Below are 25,462 nucleotides of genomic sequence, written 5' to 3' on the forward strand. Positions count from 1 at the left end.
ATTTTCCTTCATCAGTGTTTTATAGTTTTCAGAGTACAGGTCTTTCACCTCTTTGGTTAGGTTTATTCCTAGGTATCTTATTTTTGGTGCAATCAAAAATGGAATTGTTTTCTTAATTTCTCTTTCTGCTGCTTCAATATTAGCATATAGAAATGCAGATTTCTCTATTAATTTTGTGTCCTTCAACTTTATTGAATTCATTACTTCTAATTGTTTTTTGGTGGAATTTTTAAGATTTTTCTGCGTATAGTGTCATGTCATTTGCAAATAGTTACAGTTTTACTTCCTCCAAACCAGTTTGGATGCCTTTTATCTTTTTTTGTTGTCTGATTGCTGTGGCTAGGGCTTCCAGTACTATGTTGAATAATAGTGGTGAGAGTGGGTATCCTTGTTTTGTTCTTGACCTTAGGGGAAGGGCTCTCAGTTTTTCCCCCATGATGTTAGCTGTGGGTTTTTCAGATATGGCCTTAATTATGTTGAGGTATGTTCCCTCTACACGTACTTTCTTGAGGGGTTTTTATCCTGAATGGATGTTGTACTTCGTCCAATGTTTTTTCTGTGTCTATTGAAATGGTCATGTTTCTTATCCTTTTTCTTTTTTTTTTTTTTTTAAAGATTTTATTTATTTATTTGAGAGAGAGAGAATGAGAGAGAGCACATGAGAGGGGAGAGGGTCAGAGGGAGAAGCAGACTCCCTGCTGAGCAGGGAGCCCGATGCGGGACTCGATCCCGGGACTCCAGGATCATGACCTGAGCTGAAGGCAGTGGCTTAACCAACTGAGCCACCCAGGCGCCCACTTATCCTTTTTCTTATTGATGTGATGTATCACATTGATTGACTTGTGAATATTGAGTCACATAGCACCCAGAAAAAAAAAATCCTACTTGATTGTGGTGAATAATTTTTTTAATGTATTGTTGGATTCAGTTTGCTAGTATTTTGTTGAGGATTTTTGCATCTATGTTCATGTTTTTTTTAAAGATTTATTTATTTTATTATAGAGAGTGCATGCTTTTGAGTGGTGGGAGAGGCACAGGGAGAGAATCTTCAGGCAAACTCCCCGTTGAGTACAGAGCCAGACGTGGAGCTCCATCTCAGGATCACTGAGATCATGACCTGAGCTGAAACCAAGAGATAGATGCTGAAACCATTAGAGTCAGACGCTTAACCGACTGAGCCACCCAGGCACCCCCTGTCGTTCTCTTTTTTCGTAGTGTCTTTATCTGGTTTTGGTATCAGGGTAATGATGACCTCAGAGAATGAATTTGGAAGCTATCCTTCCTTTTCTATTTTTGGAATAGTTTGAGAATAGGTGTATTAACTTTCTAAAATGTTTGGTATAATTCACCTGTGAAGCCATTTGGTCCTGGACTTTTGTTTGTTGGGAGTTTTTTTATTACAATTCAGTTTCTTTGCTGATAATCAGTATGTTCAAATTTTCTGTTTCTTTCTGTTTCAGTTTTGGTAGGTAATGTGTTTTTAGGAATGTATCCATTTCTTCTTGGTTGCTCAATTTTTTGGCATATGGTTTTTCATAATATTCTTTTACAATTGTCTTTATGTGTTGTTTATTGTTATTTCTCTTCTCTTGTTTGTGATTTTATTTTATGTATGTGTTGTATGTATGTATTTATTTTAAGTAGGCTCAACACCCAATGTGGGGCTTGAAGTCACGACTCTGGGATCAAGAGTCGCATGTACTACCGATTGAACCAGCCAGGTGCCCCTTGTGATTTTATTTATTTGGGTTTTTTTCTCTTGTTTTCTTGATAAGTCTGATTAGAGGTTTATCAATTTTATTGATTTAAAGAATCAGCTGCTCATTTAATTGATCTGATCTGTTTTTTAGTTTCTATGTAATTTAATCTTTATTATTTCCTTCCTTTTGCTGGTTTTTTAGGTTTTGTTTGTTGTTCTTTTTCTAGCTCCTTTAGGTGTAAGGTTAGATTGTTTATTTGAGATTTTCCTTGGTTCTTGAGATAGGTCTATATTGCTATAAGCTTCTTCCTAGAACCGCTTTTGTTGTGTCCCAGAGGTTTTGAACTGTTGTGTTTTCATTTGTTACCATGAACTTTTTAATTTCTTCTTTTATTTCCTTGTTGATCCATTCATTGTTTAGTTGCATATTCTTTAACCTCCATGTCTTTATGCTCTTTCCAGATTTTTTCTTTTGGTTGACTTCAAGTTTCATAGCGTTCTGGTCAGAAAAGATGCTTACTATGACTTTGATCTTTTGGAATTTTTTGAGGCTTGTTTTGTGGTCTAGTATGTGATCTATTCTGGAGAATGTTCCGTGTGCACTTGACAAGAATATGTATTCTGTTTTAGGATGGAATGTTCGGAATATCTCTTTTAAATCCCTCTTGTTCAGTGTGTCATTCAAGGCCATTGTTTCCTTGTTGATTTTCTTTTTTTTTTTTTTTTTAAGATTTTATTTATTTATTTGACAGAGAGAGACACAGAGAGGGAACACAAGCAGGGGGAGTGGGAGAGGGAGAAGCAGGCTTCCCGCTGAGCGGGGAGCCCGATGCAGGGCTCGATCCCAGGACCCTGAGATCATGACCTGAGCCGAAGGCAGACGCTTAATGACTGAGCCACCCAGGCGCCCCTCCTTGTTGATTTTCTGTTTGGATGATTTGTCCATTGATGTAAGTGGAGTGTTAAAGTCCTCTTGGTATTATTATCCGTTAGTTCCTTTATTTCTGTTATTAACTGTTTCATGTATTTAGGTGCTCTTATGTTGGGTGCATAAATATTTATAATAGTTATATCTGCTTGTTGGCTTGTCCCCTTTATTATATAGTGTCATTCTTTGTCTCTTATTATAGTTTTTGTTTTGTTTTGTTTTTTATCGAGAGAAAGAGCGAGAGATGGTGGGGGAGCAGAGGAGAGAGAGAGAGTCTGACGCAGGGCTCAGTGTCTCAACCCAGGGCTCTGTCTCTTAACCCTGAGCCAAAATGAAGAGTCAGATGCTTAACCATTTGAGCCACCCAGGCGCCCCTACAGTCTTTGTTTTAAAGTTTATTTTGTTTGCTACAAGTATTGCTACTCTAGTTTTCTTTAGACATCCATTTACATGATGAACGTTTCTCCATCCCTTCACTTTAAAAAGTTATTTATTTATTTGAGAGAGAGTGGGTGCAGGGGGAAGGGGCAGAGGGAGATGGAGTGAGAGGGTTTTGTTTTGTTTTTTTAAGATTTTTATATATTTATTTGGGAGAAAGAAAGAGAGAGAGAGACCATGACCAGGGGAGAGGGGCAGAGGGAGAGGGAGAAGCAGATTCCCACTGAGTAGGGAACCCAACATGGGGCTCTATCCCAGGACCCCGAGATCATGACTTGAGCCAAAGGCAGATGCTTAACCAACTGAGCCACCCAGGCGCCTCTGGAGAGAGTCTTAAGGGACTCTGCGCTGAGTGCAGAGCCTGACGTGAGGCTTGATCTCACAACCCTGAGATCATGACCTGAGCCGCAACCAAGAGTTGGACACTTAACCAACTGCATCACCCAGGTGCCCCTCCATCCCTGCACTTTAAATATGCAGGTGTCTTGGGGCGCCTGGGTGGCTCAGTTGGTTAAGCGACTGCCTTCGGCTCAGGTCATGATCCTGGAGTCCCTGGATCGAGTCCCGCATCAGGCTCCCTGCTCGGCGGGGAGTCTGCTTCTCCCTCTGATCCTCCCCCTCTCATGTGCTCTCTCTCTCTCATTCTCTCTCTCTCAAATAAATAAATAAAATCTTTAAAAAAAAAAACATGCATGTGTCTTTAGGTTAAAATGAGTCCCTTGTACGAACCATGAGAGACGATGGACTCTGAAAAACAAACTGAGGGTTCTAGAGGGGAGGGGGTGGGAGGAGGGGTTAGCCTGGTGATGGGTATTAAAGAGGGCACGTTCTGCATGGAGCACTGGGTGTTATGCACAAACAATGAATCATGGAACACTACATCTAAAACTAATGATGTAATGTATGGGGATTAACATAACAATAAAAAAATTTAAAAAAAATGAATCCCTTGTAGGCAGCATATAGATGGGTCTTGTTTTTTATCCATTCTGTTACCCTATGTCATTTGATTGGAGTGTTTAGTCCATTTACATTCGAAGTAGTTATTGATAGATATTATTTTTATTACCACTTTATTACTTGTTTTAAGGTTGTTTCTCAAGATTTTTTCTGATCTTGTCTATCATGGTTTTCTGGTTTTCTTCAGTGATATATTTGGATTTCTTTCTTTGCATACTAACAGTTTTTGATTTGTGGTTACTGTTAGGTTTGTATACAACATCTTCTGCATATAGCAGTATATATTAAGTTCATGATCATTTAAGTTTGAAGGCATTCTTTACTTCTCCCCATGTTTTAGGTGTATGGTGTCATATTTACGTCCTTTTATTTTGTGAGTTCCTTGACTGAATTTTTACAAAATGTTCATTTTTACTGCTTTTGTGTTTTCTAACTTCATACTGTCACTTTCAGTCTTTCCTTTTTACTCAAAGAGTCGCCTTTAATATTTCTTGCAGGGCTACTTTACTGGTTATAAACTCCTTTAGTTTTTGTTTGTCTGGGAAACTCTTTATCTCTCCTTCTATTCTGAATTCTGGATATAGTATTCTTGGTTGCATATTTTTCCCATTCAGCACTTTGAAGATATTTGCCACTTATTTCTGGCATGGAAAGTTTCTGCTTAAAAATCTGTTGATAGCCTTATGGGGTTTCCTTTGTATGTCACTGTCTTCTTTTGGCTTCCTGCCTTTTTTTTTTTTAAGACTTATTTATTTATTTATTTGAGAGAGAGTAAGTGAGTGTGTGAGCAGGAGGAGGGGCAGAGGGAGAGGGAGAGAGAGAGAGAATCTCCAGCAGACTCCACGCTGAGCCCGGAGCCTGACACGGAGCTGGATGCCAGCACCATGAGATTATGACCTGAGCCAAAATCCAGAGTCGGGTGCTCGACTCACTGAGCCACCCAGACACCCTTGGCTTGTTGCTTTTAATATTTTTTCTTTATTACTGTATTTTGCCATTTTATTTTTTTTATATTTATTTATTTTGTCAGAGAGAGAAAGAGCTAGAAAGCATGAACAGGGGGAGCGGCAGGCAGAGGGAGAAGCAGGCTCCCCGCTGAGCAAGGATGCTGCTGCAGAACTGGATCCCAGGACCCTGGGATCATGACCTGAGCCAAAGGCAGATGTTTAACCGACTGAGCCACCCAGGTGTCCCTGTATTTTGCCATTTTAATTATAATATATCTTGGTGTGGATATGTTTTTGTTGATTTTGATGAGAGTTCTCTGTGCCCCTGGTTCTGGAAATCTGATTTCTTCCCCCAATTAGGGAAGTTTTTAGCTATTATTTCTTAAGATAAATTCTCTGCTCCCTTTTCTCTATGTTCTTCTTCTAGGATTCCTGTAATACGAATGTAACTATGTTTGACGGAGTCACTGAGTTCCCTGTTTCTGTTCTTGTTTTGCATAATTATTTTTTCTCTTTTGTTAAGTTTCATTACTTTCTGTTACTCTTTCTTCTAGGTCATTAATTCGTTCTTCTGCTTCTTCCAGCCTATTCTTCGTTCCATCAGATTCCATCAGGAATGTTTCTCATTTCATTTACTGAGCCCTTTATCTCTGCTGTTATTACTTACCTCTGTGTTAATGGTCTCACTGATGTCCTGCATTCTTTTCTCAAGTCCAGTGAGTGTACTTTTGTGATCATTGCTTTAAATTCTACAGCAGGCATGTTACTTATGTCTGTTTTGCCTAGATCTCTGGCTGTGTCGTGTTCTTTCATTTGGGACAAATTCCACTCTCTTATTTCTCATTTTGTCTATGCCTCTGCCTGTTTCTCTGTGTTAGGAAGGTCAACTGTGTCTCCTGTTCTTGAGGGTAATGGCCTTATGAAGAGGTCCTGTAGTGCCCTGCACTGTGGTGTCCCCTGTTCCCCAGGGCCTGGTGCTTTCATGAGTGTCTCCATTGTGTAGTGCATCCACTCTGCTGTTGTGTCATGGATGCTTTCCTTCAGGCCAGTTGTCTGCAGATGCTTTCTTTGTCTCTTGTGGGTAGTGTTTGGTCCCTGGCCTGAATGTGGCATGTTTTAACTAGGTATGCTCTGGTCCGCTTGTGAAATGAGACCTGTTGCCACCACCACTGGAACTGAGGCCTGGCAAGACTCCACAGTCAGGAGGCATGGTGTGGGCAGGGCTTTGGGTTGGTCTTCTGGGACTGAGGGAAGCATGACTGGGAAGGATGGTTCTTCTGGAGCACTAGGGTAGGGGGCTTGGTATAAGCAAGCTAGGTGGTGAGTGTTGGTGCTGTACTGGTTCCTACAGGTGGCTTTCTATTTATGCTGAGGGGCTGGAGAAGGAAATGACACCAGCCAGTTTCTTTCTTCCTGGAGGGGTCACTCAGTGAATGCTGCCTGTCTGGGACAGGCGCTGCGATGAGCAAATAACTTCCCCACTGTGTGCACCCCACTGTGTTCCTCACTGTTTCTATGCTGTATGTCCATGGGCTGTTTGCCTGCCTTCTCTCCCAAGAGCAGCCCCAATGCCCCTACGCCCTCTGGGCTCTATCCCTTCCCACCCTGCTGACCTTTAGAACTTTAGGCTTTAAGCCCACTGGTTGCAAGAACTCACAAAATTGGGCCCCTCTCAGTTTCTTTCTTTCTTTTTTTTTTTTAAAGATTTTATTTATTTAACACAGAGAGCACACAAGCAGGCAGAGGGAGAAGCAGGGAGTCTGAGGCAGGGCTCAATCCCAGGACCCTGGGATCATGACCTGAGCCTAAGGCAGATGCTTAATGATTGAGCCACCCAGGCACCCCCCCCCCTCACTTTCTAAGTCAATTGCTATGAGGATGTCTTCCCCGTGTGGGCTCCCCTGTGTGATAGTCTGTTTCTCACCCTTTTGTACAACTGCTACTCCCTCCCCATCAGAGACCATGATCTATTTCTCTCCCAAACTGCAACTACCTTTTTCTGTGTAACCTCTAATCTACCTTTGGTTGTGGACTTTGTTCTGCCAGTCTTCAGGTTGAGCTCTAGGATATCGAGGATGATTTGATAGTTAATCTAGTTTATTCATGGGATAGGCAAACCGAGGGTCTTCCAACTCCTCCACTATCTTCCTTTTACCTGTGCTCTTGTCTTTTCTTCTTAAAGAGTCTTTTGCCAAGCAGAAGTTTTTAATATTTCAACAGTGTTTTGTATTTTTCAGAGTATATGTTTAACACCTCTTTTGTTAAATCATTCCTAAGTATTATTTTTATACTATTATACTATTAATTTTTAATTAATTTTTTAGAAATTCCCTTTTGGATTGTTCTTTGCAAGTATGTGGAAATTCAGTTGAGTTTTGTGTTCTGCAACCTTGCCAATTCATTTTTTAGTTCTAATCGTTTTTTAGTGAATTTTTAAAGTTTTTCTGTATACAATATGGCTTCTGTAAATAGACTTAGTTTTACTTACTGGATGCTTTTTTTTTTTAAGATTTATTTATTTAGAGAGCACATGTGTGCATGTGGGTTGGGGGAGAGGGAGAGAGAGAATCTTAAGCAGACTCTGTGCTGAGCAGGGAACTCCATGTGGGGCTCAGTCCCACAACCCTGAGATCATGGTCTGAATGGAAATCAAGAGTTGGACACTTAACCAACTGAGCCATCCAGGCACCCCCTTACTGGATGCTTTTTATTTCTTTTCTAAGTTCACTGGCTAGAGTGTCCAGTAGAATGTTGAATAGAACTGGTGGGAGTGGACATCTTTGTCTTGTTCCTGATCTTAGAGGGAAACTACACCATTAAGTATGGTGTTAGCTGTGGGTTTTCTGTAGATGCTCTTTATCTGGTTGAGGAAGTTCCCTTCTATTTCTGGTTAGTTGAATGCTTTTATTGTGAAAGTGTGTTGGATTTTTGTCAAATTATCTTTCTATCTATCATCTAAACAATATATTAAACTCAGCATCTATTCAGATGATTGTGTAGTTTTTCTTTATTCTATCAGCATGATATGTTAGCTGATTTTTGGATTTTAAACCAACTTTGCATTCCTGAGGTAAATCCCACTCTGCCATGATGTGTAATTCTTTTTATCTTTTTTGGGATTCCATTTGAGAGTATTTTTTTATGCTGTATATTTCTCTGTGGCTGTTTTTCAGCCTGGTTCCTCCTCCAGGGAAAATCTGAGTCAGAACTCTGAAGCTAGACTGAAGACAAAGGTGTGCTAATTTCTCCCGTTTTAGTAGTTGAACCAGTGGGGGTGGGGGAGTTAGAGACTGTACCCTGAGATCTTCTCAGCTTGTCTTCTCATGCCTAGGACCTCCGTTTATGAGTGTATTGGGGCATACTGATTCAGGCCCCAGTATTCTCAGTATGCTACACCCAAGGGTGGAGCCTTGGGTCTGGATGGAAGAAAGGTATCCTCCTACTTGATCACATTTACCTGACCTTAGTGTCAGCATCTGTTAGCTAGGGGCAGGATGAGAAATGCTGATGTTTTACCCTCCTGGAAATATAGCCCTTCTTTTGGGAGGCCTATGTTCTTGGCTGTACCAGTCTAGAGTGGAATTTCTGTATCACTGAATTGGGAGGGGAAGAAAGAGCAAGTAGTCCTTGTTTAAGTACCTCAGACTCACTGTTTTTACCACATTTTAGCACATTTTCTTGATAAGTTTTTTCATTTGCTGTATGCTCTTATAACCATTTCCAGGGACTCTAGATGACTGTTTTAAAAATAATTTTTACTGGTGTCAATGGAGCAGGTCTGCAGAGTTCCAAGCTGGGAACTGATCTTGTGACTTCTTTAAATACCCCAAACTAGCACTGATTAGTGCTGTTCCATATAGTACTTTGTCATTACAATAAGGTAATAGTGGGTTGCCTGATTGGCTCAGTTGGTAGAGCATGTGACTCTTGATCTCAGGGTTTGGGGTTCGAGCTCCACACTGGGCATAGAGCTTACTTTAAATAAATAAGTAAATAAAAATTTTTAAATTAAAAATAAAAGAAGGTAATAGTGTTTTTTGATAGGAGAGACTTTGAAAACTTTGGTAGGAGGTAATACCCTCTTTCTGAAATATCATTTTAAGAAAATATTTTAAGATTTTATTTATTTATTTGAGATAGAGAGGGAGCATGAGCAGGGGGAAGGGCAGAGAGAGAAGGAGAAGCAGACTCCCCAGTGAGCAGGGAGCCTGATGCGGGTCTCCATCTCAAGACCCTGAGATTATGACCTGAGCCAAAGGCAGACGCTTAACTGACTGAGCCACCCAGGTGCCCCAAGAAAATAATATTTAATCATATGTAGTAATTTGATCATCTTTTCTTTTTTTTTTACCTTAAAATGTGGTGTTTGAAGCTATAATTTCTTCTGCTTACAATGGTTCTCAGATTTTCTATTTTAAAAATTAAATGTTGCCAACCTTAGTATTTTTAAAAGGTAGTTTGAACATGAACACTACCCATACATGTGATAATGACAAAAGTCTTTTCCTCATTTTTGTATTGAGAAATATATCCCATCTTATTTCACAGCAGAAAGCTATGCACTACTGTTATAAAATTCATTGAGGTGTGACAAATAATTTTAATTGTCCCTACTCTGTAGGAATGATGAATTTTATATATTCTTAGGTCTGGAGAAAATGATGTGGAATACAACAACATGGAATTAGAAGAGGGAGAACTTATGGAAGATGCAGCTGCTGCAGGACCACCGGGTATAGAGGCCAAGATGCATCAGCTTGCATCTTCTCTTTCCTCTTCTCTGACTGTATCATATTTTATTTTATGGCAGCCACTGCTCTACATGGCCCGTGGTATTGGAAGTGCTATATAGTGTGTGTGTGTGTGTGTGTGTGTGTGTGTACACATATCTTAGAGTGTATTTGAAATAGTAATAATAGCTAACATTTGGTAAATGTTCTTATGTACCAGGCATTGTGCAAAAGCACTTCATGTGTACCTTATCTCATTAACTTATAACATTCTGTGAGATAGATTTTAATATTGCCTGCTTTTTATAGCTATACAGATCGGTAGAGAAATTAAGCACCTTGCTATCATTCACAATTTAGTAAATTTCATTTCAAATTTACTAAATTTAGGGATTAGAGTTTTGGGTTTGTCTGAATCCAAAGCTCATGGTCTTCTCTACAATCATACACTATCCTTTTAGGATATATAAGTCTTGTTTGTATATCTAATTTGACTATAGAATAATCTGAATAGATTCATGGAATGTGACTTACAAAGGACCTTTTGTTTTTTTAAAGATTTATTTATTTGAGAGAGTGTATTTGCATATTCGTGCAGGGGGAGGGAGCAGAGGGAGAGGGAGAGAATCCCAAGCAGACTTCCTGCTGAGCACAGAGTTCGATGTGCGGCCCAATCCCAACGATCCTGAGATCATGACCTGAGCTGAAATCAAGAGTCAGCTGTTTAACCAGCTGAGCCTCCCAGGTGCCCCATAGAGGACCTTTTGAGAGCTCAACTTATGCATGGAATAAACTTGGGATTTAATTGCCTAGATCTCATAAGTAGTTGTTGGTAGAGCCGGACTAGAACTTCACATCATCTTTTTCTTGTATTGCTTTTTTGGTTTTTTGTTGTTTTTTTGTTTTTTGGTTTTTTTTGCCAGACCACACTGCTCCTGCTCCTCTTGGGATGAAGTGACTCAAATAGTGCGTGTTTCTTTTGTGTTCTTGGACCTGTTTTTTGTTGTTGTTTTGTTTTTTAAGATTTATTTATTTGACAGAGCAAGCACAAGAACGGGGAGCAGCAGGCAGTGGGGAGTGGGAGAGGGAGAAGCAGGCTCCCCACTGAGCAGGGAGCCTGATGCGGGGCTCAGTCCCAGGACCTGGGACCATGACCCAAGCCAAAGGCAGACGCCCAACACCTGAGCCACCCAGGTGCCCCATGGACCTGTTTAATCTTGGTTAGAAGAATTATAAGGTAGCTCTGTACTGCTTGTGCTTTATTGATGTTGCCCTTGGTACAAACACTGGCATATTCTATAGCATGTTTTAGCACCTCTTAAACATTAGTCTTCAGCATTTCAACTTCCACCCATACTTTGTACTCTTCCTGCTCCTCACTTTATTCTAGGTGATCTCATTTATGCCTGTATTTCAATTCTATCTATATACTGATTACTCTCCAAGTTCTGTCTCTAGCCTTTATTTTTCTCATGACTTCCAGACCCATGTAGCAGTCTGGTTTTTTGTTTTTGTTTTTGTTTTTTTAAGATTTTATTTGACAGAGAGAGACACAGAAAGAGAGGGAACACAAGCAGGGGGAGTGGGAGAGGGAGAAGCAGGCTTCCCAAGGAGCAGGGAGCCCAGTGTGGGCTCGATCCCAGGACCCCGAGATCATCACCCAAGACAAAGGCAGACGCTTAAGGACTGAGCCACCCAGGCACCCCAGCAGTCAGGTTTTGATGTTATCAGACTCAGCATCTCACAAACAGAAATCATTATCTTTTTATGCCATCCTGCCTGTCAGTAATAGCTCATCATCTTAGTGATTGATAGTGTTATACATCTTCATCTTTTCCCCTCACTCAGACTCTGCCTTTTAATACATTACCCAAATCTGTTGATTCTGCCTCCTAAACAGTGCATGAATTCATTTGTTACTTCCCATTCCTTTGCCATTCCTAGTCTAGGCCACTGTCTTTCAAAACAGCCTCCCATCTGGGTTCCTTGTATCCATTATTTTCCCTTCCATTCTATTTCCCACAGCATGAGTTCAGGATGAGTTGGTTTTTTTCCTTCAAATTTATATCTGATCATGTCACTCCTCTACTTTAAAACTCTTTATTGGATTCCATTTACTTAAGGAATGGTACAGAAGGCCTTTCATATGGTGGCTCCTACTCACTTCTTTAGCCTTATCTCTCTCGCACTCACCTGTGTCATTTTTTAGCCCAGAGGAAAGAAATGTGTTTCCCCTCAAATGTGCTTCCTAACATGTTCCTTCTATCTTCTCATGCTGGGCGTAGTCAACTCCTATTTTTTCTTCACTTTAGTTGTATTTTATTCCTGGAAGCCCTCCTCAACTGTGTGCCCTGTGTATCTTTTTCTGCTCTCTCAAGTTAACCTATTAGAATATATATATTAAACAATATTGTAATTACTTATTTAGCTGCCTATTTTCCCTTTTATCACTGAGCTCCATGAAGCTCTGTGCCAAGAAATAATATGCATCTTAATTTTATATCCCTGGCATTTAACACAATATAATAAGGAATCATTTAATATTTTACAGATAAATATTGAATGAATACACTTTATTTATTTTTTAAGATTTTATTTATTTATTTGTCAGAGAGAATGAGAGAGAGAAGAGAGAGCACAAGCAGGGGGAGTGGCAGGCAGAGGCAGAGGGAGAAGCAGGCTCCCCGCTGAGCAGGGAGCGCGATGCAGGGCTCTATCCCAGGACCCGGGGTTCATGACCTGAGCCAAAGGCAGTTACTTAACCAACTGAGCCACCCAAGCGCCCTGAATACACTTTATTTTACTAAGTGTTGAGTGTAGTTTTCAGAGTTTTAAATAGCATAGAAAAATTCAGAAGCTATCTTGGTATAAAATGGAAGATGGGTGTACTGAGTCAAGGTTACTGAATATTTTTCAAACTTGCAGGTATTTTTTCTTCATTAAATCTATCATTTCCTCTCTTAAACTGTATTATAGGGAAATTCTAATATGAAACATTTTTACACATACTGGGTAGTGGATAAACAAAATGTTACATTTTTTCAATTTCTTCATTCATCCACCAAATATTTACTGGCTACTTAACTGGAACTGTATACTGTTTTATTATCCAGAGCTACAGTATTGAATAAAAAGACATCTCTGTTCTCATGATGCTTATGTTCTGTAATTCCAAAATTGTAATTTATTAGTTCAGCAGTTTTTGAGGACCTGTTATAATCCAGACACTAAATTGTGGGTGCTGAGGATACAGTAGTGAATCATACCCTGTCAATTTTTATTACATGCTTTTGGGAGTTTTAAATATTTGTAGACATTTGTTGAATGCCTATATCAAGATTTCTGGAAAATACAATGAAAAAGACTTACTCTTAAGTAATTTATAATCTAAAGGTGAATTAATGTATGAACAGATAGCTAAGATATGTAAGACAGTACACATACAAAAGAATTGCAAATTTCTTTAGATATCGCCTTCTCAGGAGGTGGAACATAACTCCCTTACCCCTAAAAGCTATGCTTAGTGACTTGCTTCCATTATAATACAGTCTAGAAAGGGAAAAAGTAACTTTATACCAGAGAAACCTGGTAAACATTATTTTAGCCAGGTTATCAGATTTAACATCATCCATGTTGTCATGTTGATAGCAGGTACCCTTGATATGATGTGTTGAGAATGGTACTTAACATCTATGGTGTTGTCCTCCCAAAACCCATAAACACAATCTAACCATGAGAAAAACACCACGTGAATCCCAGTTGAGGGACATCTTACAAAATATCTGACCAGTACTTTTCAAAACTGTCAAGGTCATCAAAAGCAAGAAAATTCTAAGGAACTGCCCCAGACGAGAGGAACCTAAGGAGAAATGATGTAATTTGATGGTCTGGATGGGACCCTGGGACACAAGTACATTAGGGAAAGATTAGTGAAATCTGAATAAAGTACAGAATTTATTAGTTAATGATAACATACCAATATTCATTAGTTGTAATAAATGTACCATAGTGATGAAAGCTGTTGACAGTGGGTAAAGTGGATCATGGGATTTACAGGAATGCTCTGAATTATCTTTGCACCTTTTCTATAAACCTAAAACTTGTAAAATGAAAAGTTTTAATATATAAAGAAGAAAATAAAAGCTGAATTAAGGGTGAGGTGGGGCTGAGTGTGGAATGATTTATTGTTATATGTTAATTATGGAAGGTCCATTTCAAGCCTGTTGTGATTCATATTTCAGAACCATACTATCATCTAAAGAATTATGTCAATTAAGATGTTAAGTTGTCCATTAAGTAGAAGATCTTTCTTACACAGAACCTAGGTATGAAGTAAAATAATATTTACTTAATTTCATTGTATAGGTTGTTTTAAATAAGACTATAGCTTGAAATAATTATTTAATGATTCAGGTTCCTCTTCCCTCAAGAATTGCTTAGTTTATTCAGTTATTTTGGCTTAGTTACAAGAAAAACTTATGCTTAAAATTATGTGCTGAAAAAGTATCATTCTAAATAAAAAGTATCATTCTCTTTTTTTTTTTTTTTTTTAAGATTTTGACAGAGAAAGAGTGCGCGCGTGCGCGCACAGCAGGGGGAGAGGCAGGGAGAGGGAGAAGCACGCTGTGAGCTGAGCAGGGAGCCCGATGCGGGTCTCTATCCCAGAACCCTGGGAGCATGACCTGAGCCGAAGGCACATGCTTAACCAACTGAGCCACCCAGGTGCCTGCAAAAAGTATCATTCTAATCTAGAACATTAGCTAGTTGAATCAACTGAATAGGAAACATCTGTTTTATATTTGCCTCACATGTGTGATTTATGAAACCTAATACTTGATAACTAAAAGATTCTAGCAATATAACACACTTGTAAATTGACAGTGTGTAGGTTATTTATTTATAAAAGAACATTTGTGACTTATTTCGGGTTAAGAATTTTTTTAAAGATTTTATTTATTTATCTATCTATCTATCTATCTATCAGAGAGAGAGAGAGAGAGAGACAGCACAAGCAGGGGGAGTGGCAGGCAGAAGGAGAAGCAGGCTCTCCGCTGAGCAGGGAGCCTGATGTGGGACTCAATCCCAGGAGCCTGGGATCATGACCTGAGCCGAAGGCAGACACTTAACTGACTGAGCCACCTGGGCATCCCCAGGTTAAGAATTTTTAAGGTTACTTGTTCCAGTAATGTTTAAAGAATGCCCAGTAGGTATCAGGCATTGTTGTTCACTAGGATTATGAGATGAATGAGCATCATCTCCAAAATGAGAATGTAGCACTAGTCATTACAGAACTTTGTGATTATAGATGTAAATACAGGGTGACACCAAAAATAGAACAGCTTGTTAGGAATGGATGAAAGGCTTTAGAAAGGGAGTGATGCTTGATTTTGTTCTTGAAAGAAGAGCTAAGAGTTCATTAGAGGAGCAGGGAAATAATGAGATAAGAAAGCAAAGGCATTCCAGGGAAAAGATGCAGCACTGTTCTTTTAGGAAACTTCAAATAATTGAGACTTTATATGGGGGCAGGCCAATGTGAGATTGGTAAGCAAGAAGCAAAATCAGGTAATGGAAAGTCTCATTTGCTAGGCTAAGGATTTTGGACTTTATTCTGTGGAACCATTAAAGGTCTTTAAAAGAAACATTGGTCAGATTTGGTTACATAGTGGAAGATGAATCAAAAGACAAGATCAGTTCGAAAACTACTGAAATGTTTCAGGAGGGAGAATTATGAGGGCCTAACCTAAGGCAATAGCAGTAGGGGTGGAGATGAAATTTGTTGAAAGATGTTAAAGAATTTATAGGACTTGGGAATCTAACTGGATGGGATGGATTTGGTGGATATGTGGGGATGATTCCTTAAGGTTTCTAGGTTAGGCTGTGCACTTACATAAGATAGTCTAGGAGCAGAACATAATATATTCAGTTTGATCAGTGTTGATTTTGAGAGACCTGTGGGAAAATCATGTGTTGATCTCTAGACCCATAATATCTAACTGCTTAGAAGATCTCAGGTGTATAGTCTGTTCTAGAAAGATGCATTGATTTTTTCTTTTCAAAAAACATAACTTTTATTAGAGTAAATTAAAAATTTCTAAAACTTTCCATAGTATATAAAGAACTTCTGTAAATCAATAAGAAAAAGATAAGACTACCTCCTAGGAAAAAAAGAGGGACAAAAGACTGGAATAGACACTTCACAGAAGAGGCTATCCAGATGGCCAGTGCACATTTTAAAATGTACTCAAACTCTTTTATCAGAGAAATGCAAGTTGATGATGTGTCCCAGTGTGGATCTCTTGAGTTTATTTATCTTACATAGAGTTTGTTGAGCTGAGCTTTTTGGATGTGTTAGATTAACATTTTTCATCATACGTTGGAAATTTTCAACCATTTTTCTTTCATCTGTACTCTTTGCTCTTCTGTGACTCCTGTTATATATATGTTGGTACATTTGATGAGATCCCACAGATCTCTGAGGCTCATTTTTCTTTATTTTTTTTGGGAAGTGCCAAATAAAAATCCAATAAAATACCATTGCACACCCATTGTAGCAGCTAATATATAAAAATATTTTTTAAGGGGCGCCTGGGTGGCTCAGTTGTTAGGCGTCTGCCTTCGGCTCAGGTCATGATCCCGGGGTCCTGGGATCAAGCCCTTCATCGGGCTCCCTGCTTGGCGGGAAGTCTGCTTCTCCCTCTCCCACTCCCCCTGCTTGTGTTCCCTCTTGCTGTGTCTCTGTCAAATAAATGAATAAAATCTTTAAAAATATATATATATTTTTTAAACTGGCAATACTAAATGTTGCAAGCATGTAGAGAGATGGAAACTCTCATACCTTGCCAGTATGTAATTTATAACAATGTAATTTATGACAAATGTAAATTATAACAAAAGATGGGAAAAAGCTGGTTTAAGACTAGACTGTGTAGGACCTTGAATGTCATGCTACTGCATACAGGCACTATGATAAAATGAAGAACTTGGGTAGATCAGTGTAACATTTTAGCAGGGGCTTGGCTCAGGAGGCAAGGAACCTGTCACTGATTCATTTGCTTTTTTATGAGGTGTTTTATATTTTCATGTGACCTTCAAGAGCAGTTAATCTACTTAGAATTTCAGTAGCCTTATTCTTAGCAGCTAAAAAACTAGAAGCAACCTAAATTCTTTCCACATAGAATAAAGAAAGAAACGGGGATATATTCATATATATCTTGCTGGGATGCCACACAGCAAGAATGAAAGTGAATAAACTGCTACATACATCAGTATAGATGAATCTCCTGAACATAATGTTGAACAAAGAAGCAGGATATTAGAGCACATACTGTATCATTTCAGTTATATAAAGTTCAAAAACAGGCAAAATTATGGTGTTTAACTCAGGATGAAGGTTACCTTTGGAGAGGAAGGTTAGTGAGCAATTTCAGGAGACATGGGGGAATTTGGGGGCACCATTAATTTGTGAGCATTTATTAGGCCGTACACTTTTTATGAGACAGAAAGACCACCCAGAACAATGCAATATCAGTTCTGAGAAAGGGAAACTGAAATAGATGCTCAAGTCTTTGATGCCTTTGGATAGTGAGTAGAAAGGTTGGGAACATGGGAGGGAGGGAGTAGCCAAAGGGCATAAACCACAAAAGAAAGGAATTTTTGTTTTGGTGAAGGCCTGGAAGAGCATTGAGAAATTGAAGAGTGCTAGTGTTAAATGGGTCCACTTATTGTGGAAAAATGGGCAACTTCTATTTCTAATGAAGAACCAGATATCAGGGCAGTAGATAGAGTACACAGGGCTACTGAGTAACTTATTATCCAGTTAGAACCACCTGGGCAGCTTTTTTTTTTTTTTTTTTTAAGAAAAAGATCCTAGGTCCCACTCCCGTAATCTTAGGCATTTGTGGTAGAGCTAGCAATCTGTAATGTTTAAAACTCCTCTCAAATGCAGCCTATTTGGAAACTTCCTAGTAAAGGAAAACGGTTAAGACTGTTTCAAGGTGGAGAGGGGATAGTTTTCTGCTGTTTTTTTTTTTTTTAAAGGTTCAGCTTTTTCTTGAACACATTATAGAGGTTTAGTCAGACCAAAGCCCATGTCATCATCAGACTTCCTCAGATTCTTCTTTCTTTGCTTCCACTTTCTTTTTTTTTCTTCTATCCACAACTATATTTTATTCCTGTTGCAGATAGTTTTTTGTTGGTTTTGTTTTGTTTTTTATTTTGTTTTATTTTATTTTGTTCTTTGCTTCTACTTTCTTTTCCTCAGCTGGGGCAGCAGGGATAGAGGGGCCAGGACCTCCTCCTGGTGTCCTGGTGTCCACCAGCCCCTGCATTTCAAATGAGGTTCCTGATACTAACTTTGGCCTGGGCCTTTGCAAACAAGCCTGGCCAGAAAGGTTCAACATTTATACCAGCTGCTTTAATGAGGACATTGATCTTATCCTCTACGGCTGTTACCTCATCATCGTTGCAGGATGAGTGCTAAGTAGATGCAGGTGAGCTCCTGAGCTGGTGGCCGTGGTGCAGGTGAATGCTGAGTGTTGCTGCCAGGCACGATGGCTAGTCACCAAATGAAGTGAGAGCCTCACTCCAACGCCTTCCTTGGATGCACTGAGCACCTTTGTAGCAGTTGAGGAAAAGGAGAGTTTTCTGCTATTTTTTTAAAAGGAGTTGCAGGGGGGTGTACTGAGTCTGGAAAGAAAAATTTGCAGTAGGATAATATCCTTAGAAGAGGAAGAGGAAGAAGTTGGAAAAGGTGAGGATGTGAATATAGATGAAATACATATAAGTAAATAATTGGCTTGAAGCTTCTGAATAATTGGAATTTTTCTCCTAAGTTACTTCTGTTTAGATCTTTTTGAAACATTCATGAATAGTCAGAACCTGATTATTTTGTGTTATTTTTATATTATCTATTTTAAGACTTTGGTGCATGTAACATTTTTAAATTTTAGGTTTCTTTAGAATACATTTAAATAGTTTTATTGAGGGAGATTAGTTTAACCACCATTTCCATACCTAATATTTGGTAGGTGTTGTATTAGGCACTAGAGAAAAGTCAAATGGTTTCTTTAGCTTAAGGAGCTTAGTCCAGTATAGGTGATGCAGATATGACATTGCTCATAGGTGTCTATCTGTCCATCAGTCATTAACAAGTTTCAGTCTGAAAACTCGAGAAAATTACTGTTTTGGTGTCTAGTTCCTTGGGACTTGTGATATCATGGGGATTTGTCTTTCTTTCAAGACCACTGGGTTATAGGACATATTCTCCTTTTCTTCTCCCTCATCCCCCTGATTGCATATATTGTGTATGCTACTGCCTTTTTATTTCTAGGGCTAAGGATGGGGTTGAGGGTTCCTCCTGAATTCTGGATAGTAATGAGGCCAGTGCTTAGTCACTATGCTTGTGTTCACCTCTCTGGCAATCTGGTTTCTCCTTTCTGCTTCTCATCATGTTGACACACCAACTCCTAAAAGATAGGTCCATAGACAAGTATTCAAACAACACTAACCAATTTACTTTTTCTTTTAATTAAATTTGTGCAAATTTGTAGCATGCATTTTCTACATCTCTATTTCTTTTGCAGGCAGTAACCATGGCTATGTGGGTGCCAGTAACAGAATGTCAAGAAGAGCACATTTATGCTCTGCTGCTACCAGTAGTTTATTAGACATTGATCCGTTAATTTTAATACATTTGTTGGACCTTAAGGACCGGAATAGTATGGAAAATTTGTGGGGCTTACAGCCTCGCCCACCTGCTTCACTTTTGCAACCCGCAGGTAAAATATTAACAATAATTTCACTTTTTTCTGTGATTCTTGAGAACAACTCTTGATTTTAATCCAAGTGTCTCATTTAAGTGTTGGAACACAGGACATTTCTGTAGCAAATTGATTTTTCATTATATGTCATAAAATTGACATTTATATTAATCATATTTTTTGGTCATTGTTCAGTGGTGTTTTGTGCAATAATGTCTTAATGCCTGTTAGAATGTTTGTATATGATTTGACATTTAGATTGTGTCTGATTCACAGTTTGATTTGTATGAAGCACAGTTGTCCTCTGTGAAAACTCAGAGTTTTTCATGAATTCCCTGACTTCTAAGTGGAACTTTGTCTAAATGGAATATAGAAAAAGATGGTTTCATGCTTTGATGTTCTGTAGCCTAAAAATGCATACCAATTAGCATCAGTGTTTTATTTGCAAAGGTTATTTGTTAGAAATTATATCTGCGTTACTTTAATATGATGTATATACACACACATTAGATGTATAGTCAAACCTGGATTTTTTGAAACTCTTAGGCATAGTCATTTTGAACAGCTAAGGATTTACCTTTAAATGCCACATTTTAAAAACGATTTTTTAGAAAACTTTCTAATATATACTCAATATTTTCCTACCTTCTTAAATAATAGTATTACACAAATCAAGTATCAGTGATTTAGAATAGTGATTTTGATGCTTCTTTAAAGCAGCAAAACTCATTTTTCAAAGTCTGAGGCAGAGCTTCAGTGTAGAAAACACAGAGCTGCTCTAGTGGGGGCGGTGATCTCAGAGCCTGGATTATTTAGGCCTCTTCTTTCTAAGGTATACTTCCTGGAAGTCTGGGTCCTTAATTTGAAAGGCTGTCTTCAGTAATGTTATGAAATACTTGCCTTTTATCTGTGATCCAAGTACATTTTGTATTTGTACTTTTATAAAATTTATCACATTGTATATAATTTTACATTATTCTTAGGTATTTTTATTGTAGAAAATTTGGAAAATACAGAAAATTACAAAGAAAATAAAAATCACACATGGTTCTTGTGATCAACAAAGAAATAGCCTTTTTTTTTTTTTTTAAGATTTTATTTTTTTCGTAATCTTTACACCAAACATGGGGCTCAAACTCACAACCCTGAGATTAGGAGTCACATGCTCTACCAACTGAGCCAACCAGGCAGCCCAAGAAATAGCTTAAAAAAAAAAAAAAAAAGTTAACACCTTGACAAAGGTTTTGCTTAAATTATAACCTGTGTTATTTACAAAGATAGTGAAACAGACAAGTTTTGGTTCTGCAGGTGGATGTGTACATTGGTTTAACCTTTTTGAAGGAATTTTTTTTTTTTTTTAGTAGAGGAAGAGAAAGTGCATGTGCATGCAAGTGGGGGCAGAGTAGAGGGAGAGGGCAAGAATCTCAAGTAGACTCCACGTCCAGCATGGAGCCTGATGTGGGGCTCAGTCTCATAACCCTGAGATCATGACCTGAGCCAAAAGCAAGTCAGACGCAGCTGAGCGACTGAAGCGCCCCTGAAGGAAATTTTTGCACTAGGTTTAAAATACCTCTGTCCTTTAATCCCGTAACTTTACTTCTAGGAGTATATCCCAAAGAGAAAACAGTCAGAGTTGTTTGAAAATATCCAGCAATACAGTTATGTCTAAAAAATTCTAGTTTAGGGGCACCTGGATGGCTCAGTCATTAAGCATCTGCCTTCAGCTCAGGTCGTGACCCCGGAGTCTTGGGATCAAGCCCCGCGTCAGGCTCCCCACTCAGAGGGAAGCCTGCTTCTCCCACTCCCACTCCCCCTGCTTGTGTTCCCTCTCTAGCTGTCTCTCTCTCTCTCTGTCAAGTAAAAAATCTTTAATAAAAAAAAAAAATTCTAGTTTAGCCATGCATATTTTATAGATAGGTAAAATCATGTTTTTGAAAAATATTCAATGTCATTGGGAAAATGAATGCAAACTGTAAACAGAATATCTCCGTTATCCAGAAATTAGTTTTCTAAATCCAGGTGCTCAAAATGCTGATGACAAGGAAGGGAGGGGGAATAGTAGAGAGGAAGAGCAAGTCTTTAAACATCTTGAGTTTGACATGCCAGTGGGATATCAAAGTAGAGATGCTTAATAGCTAAAAATTAAGAACTGGAATATATACAATTATTTGCCTAGAGGTGATACTGGATAATTAAAACTAAGGGAGTAAGATTGTAGAAGAGAGAGTTTTAAGAAAATTTTAATGAGAAAAGGGCCAGGGACATGATTTTGATGAACGTCTGTTTTTACTGAGTGTGTGAAAGATGAACCAGATCAAAGAGCCTTTGGAAGGGAGAGAAACGAAGAAAATGGAGTCATGGAAACCAACTGAAGATAACATATCTGTGAGAGAATATTAAAAGCTAATGTTGCAGAAAGATCCAGCCTTCTTTTTATTAAAATGCTTGCTTGGGTTTCAATGTTTATTTTGGTTCTTTGTTTATTCTTTCCTTCTCAATCTGTATACCTTTCATTTTATTTTTCTTATCTTATTGCATTAGCTAAGACTTCCAGTACAGTTTGAAAAGGAGTGATGAAAGGGGACATCTTTGCCTTGTTCCTGATCTTGGTGGGAAAGCTTCAAGGTTTTTACCATTAAGTATGATGTTAGCTATAGGTTTCTCATAGCTGTTCTTTATCAAGTTGAAGATGTTTTCCTCCATTCCTAGTTTACTAAGAGTTGTTTTTTTTTTCTTTTAATTCATGAATGGATATTAGATTTTGTCAAATGCTTTTTCTGCATCTATTGATATGATATGATGGATTACATTTATTGATTTTTGAATGTCAAACCAGCCTTGCATACTTGGGATAAATCCCACTTAGTTGTGGTATATAATTCTTTTTATACCTGGTTAGATTCAATTTGCTAATATTTTGCTGAGGATTTTAATATCTCTGTTCATGAGAGATACTGGTCTGTAGTTTTCCTGTAATATCTTTGGTTTTGATACTAGAATAATGCCTTGTAGATTGAGTTTGGAAGTATTCCCTCTACTTCTTCTTGGAGATAATAGAAAGTGGATATAGGCCTCTTCATACTGTCTGTTTCTTCTTCGATTTTTGGCAGATTGTCTTTCAAGGTATTGGTCCATTACATCTAGGTTATCAGAAATTTGTTGGCATAGACTTGTTCATAGTATTCCTTTATTTTCCTCTAATTCTTTTTTTCAATACATATTGAGTGAACCTGTTATGTATCAGACTCACTGCAAGTTCATGTTCTTAACTACCCTACTGTAAAAAGGAGTATTTTAAGAGGCATCAGGGTATGAATGACGGATGATATAGTTGAACCAGATTTTATGGTACATGTAGTAGTAAGCAGAAATAGAAAGTCAGGTAAGGTTTTCTGTGGAAGGTGTTGCATGCTAGCCTGAGGAATGATGCATAGTGGGCATTGGGGAGCCATTGTTGCAGTTTAGGAGTGGTTTGATTCAAGCTGCTTTTAGAAAGCTGGCAGTGCCCAGAAAACTATCAGAAATGGAAGTTTGAGGAGGGTATTATTGTAGAAGTTTATTTCAGTGGTTCTTAGTATGAGAGGGCAAATTCATACATTTCTGGATATTTTCTCAGTCATCATATGCTGAAAAATAGGTGGATCTGAGGTAAGGTCTTCAGAATCTTCTGACATTATAGAAGTTCCACTTAACCTCTAAGGAATACAGTAATCTACTCTATATATAATTAAGATTTTACTTGTAGCATGGCAGTGGTAATATTTGGAATCTCATCAAGTTAGAGGGTTGGCAACTGAATGGAATATGGTAAGGAGGACTCTGAAGAAGCTTAGATGACCAGAATGGTGGTAGCATTGATAGATACTGATGTCTGGAGGAGAGGCTTTAGAGAACTGTCAATCTTGAAGGTCATAACTGAATGATATGAAAGAATTGTTACAGACAAGACTCAATTCTAATTAACTTTGTAACCTGGCACATTCAGGAATGCTTATTTTCAGTGCAGTATTGAATTGCCAGGTTCCTGTGGTATAAGATCTCATTACACTTTCCTGTCTTGGCAGTTATCACATGGTACTAAAATTATTTTTCACTTTTCCAGCTAGACTGTGAGCTTTGTGAGGGCAAAGACCAAGGGTTCATCTTACTCACTGTCGTATTCCCTGCCCAGCACAATGCCTAGCATTTGAAACAGGCTCAGTAGTTGTCTATCAGATTAAGGAGGCTTGATTAATTTTTTTTTTAATTTTCCCATGTGGGATTTTTACTTTTTAAAATCCTTGTCAGTTTCTAGTAATAATAAACTGAACCATGTGGGTTAATATAGATTTTCATATTTAAGTCCATGTAGATGTGGGGTGCAAGATTTTATTTAGCAAAACATTTTGAATATTTTGTGCCATAAGTTGTTTTGCCTGAAATACAAAGATCACTAAGATGTAATCTCCCCCATAAGTTGTTCACAGTCTATATGTTTGTCTTCCTTACTGTAAGAAGTGACAAGTGCTACAATAGAAGTATGCTCCAAGTACTATAAAAAATTAGGTAAGAATTGACTTGGAAGAAGAGATGCCTCTCTCGGTGGTTTAGGTGCCTGAAGGAGTAGACATTTCAGATTTCCTCTGGTTTGGGTTAACAGAGAGAGAGAGAAGGGAATAGGGCATGTGTAAAGTACAGGAGTGGAGTGTAGCATTGCCTGTGTATTACGGAGTTGCAAGTTATACCAAAACACTGGGATGTATTTGGGGTAGAGGTAGAAGATAAAGCCACTGAGAGACAGGGGCCTCAGATAATGGGCCATGCTGGTGCTTTCATGAATGATTTTAAGCAGGAAAGTAATATCTGATTAGGGTTTTAGAAAACATTTCTGACACCTTTGTGGAAAGGGGTTGGATGGGGACTACACCACAGAACGCTTTCATAAACAGAGTTTTTTGAGCCTGGTGACAACCCTGTCAGGTGTATATTATTGTCTTCATTTTATAAATAAATAATGGACTCAGAAGTTGGTGGACTTCTCTAAAGTTACAGCAACTAAATGGTAGATCTGAGACCAAATCCTGAGTTTCTAAAATCTCAACTTACTCACCTCATTTATAGAAAATTCTTTTTATGTGTGCTTGGGTGGCTCAGTCAGTTAAGTGTCTGACTCTTGATTTTGGCCGGGTCATGGGATCGAGCCCCATGTCAGGCTCCGTGCTGAGCGCGGAGCTTGCTTAAGATTCTCTCTCTCCCTCTGCCCCTCCCCCCCAATAAAATAAAATGAAGATAAAAATAGAATTTAGTTACCTCAGAGGATTGATAAGAGAGAATTAAATGACTTAATTTAATTCAGTAAGCTTCTTATGGATATTTCTTAAATAAACAAAGATAATAAAATCTCCTATTAAGATAGAAGACTCCCAGAAGACTTTTGGCTGGAAGTGAGTCATGTACCCTCCCTAAACACTGTCAGAGGAATGACCCATATGCCCTGGGGCCAAAGGAGGAATCTAACCTCCTTGAGCACATTGCTGCCTACCACCTGACACCTGAACACAATCTGAGTCCTTTTGGCAAGTTAGAAGTGGGGGAATGGCTATTGAACACACTATAATTAATCTACTTTTTACTGTACTCCCTCTTTTATGGTAGAAGGTTGTTGCAATATGTAGGCAAGTTCAGATGTCTAGTTAGTGCCCATTGGTCCCCCATTTTTTGTTTGTAGGGCTTGGTTTCTTTTTGCTTTGAGTCAGTCATAACATTCTTTGATATTCAAAATACGCCTCTCCTTTTAGTATTTGCGGGGTGGGGGGTGGGTTGAAAAACAGCTACTTTCTCTGGGAAGAGAGAAAACATTGTTACTTTAGAGACTGCAAAGACTCAGTGACAGGAAAATATTCTTTTATGATGTTCCATGGCACTAAATAGCTGGACAACTTTTTAAACTTAGTTGGAATATGTGTATTTGTACATACTGTGTATAGCAGATTTGACTGTTTGGCTTCTGGGTTGTTTTCATT

General features: G+C 38.5%; 1 protein-coding gene across 5 annotated transcripts in view; it reads left to right on the forward strand.

The window, feature by feature from the left end:
• The window catches only part of TRIM37 (tripartite motif containing 37), a 185,973-nt gene that overhangs the window by 116,156 nt on the left and 44,355 nt on the right, over positions 1-25,462 (forward strand). For all 5 annotated transcript variants that reach the window (XM_078064549.1, XM_078064567.1, XM_078064561.1 and 2 more), the window contains 2 exons: positions 9,620-9,705; positions 19,284-19,478. In XM_078064549.1, coding sequence (XP_077920675.1) covers positions 9,620-9,705; positions 19,284-19,478 — 281 coding nt within the window. The remainder of the gene's footprint in view (positions 1-9,619; positions 9,706-19,283; positions 19,479-25,462) is intronic.

Source organism: Halichoerus grypus, chromosome 2, assembly GCF_964656455.1.
Source record: "Halichoerus grypus chromosome 2, mHalGry1.hap1.1, whole genome shotgun sequence".
NCBI classification, from domain to species: domain Eukaryota; kingdom Metazoa; phylum Chordata; class Mammalia; order Carnivora; family Phocidae; genus Halichoerus; species Halichoerus grypus.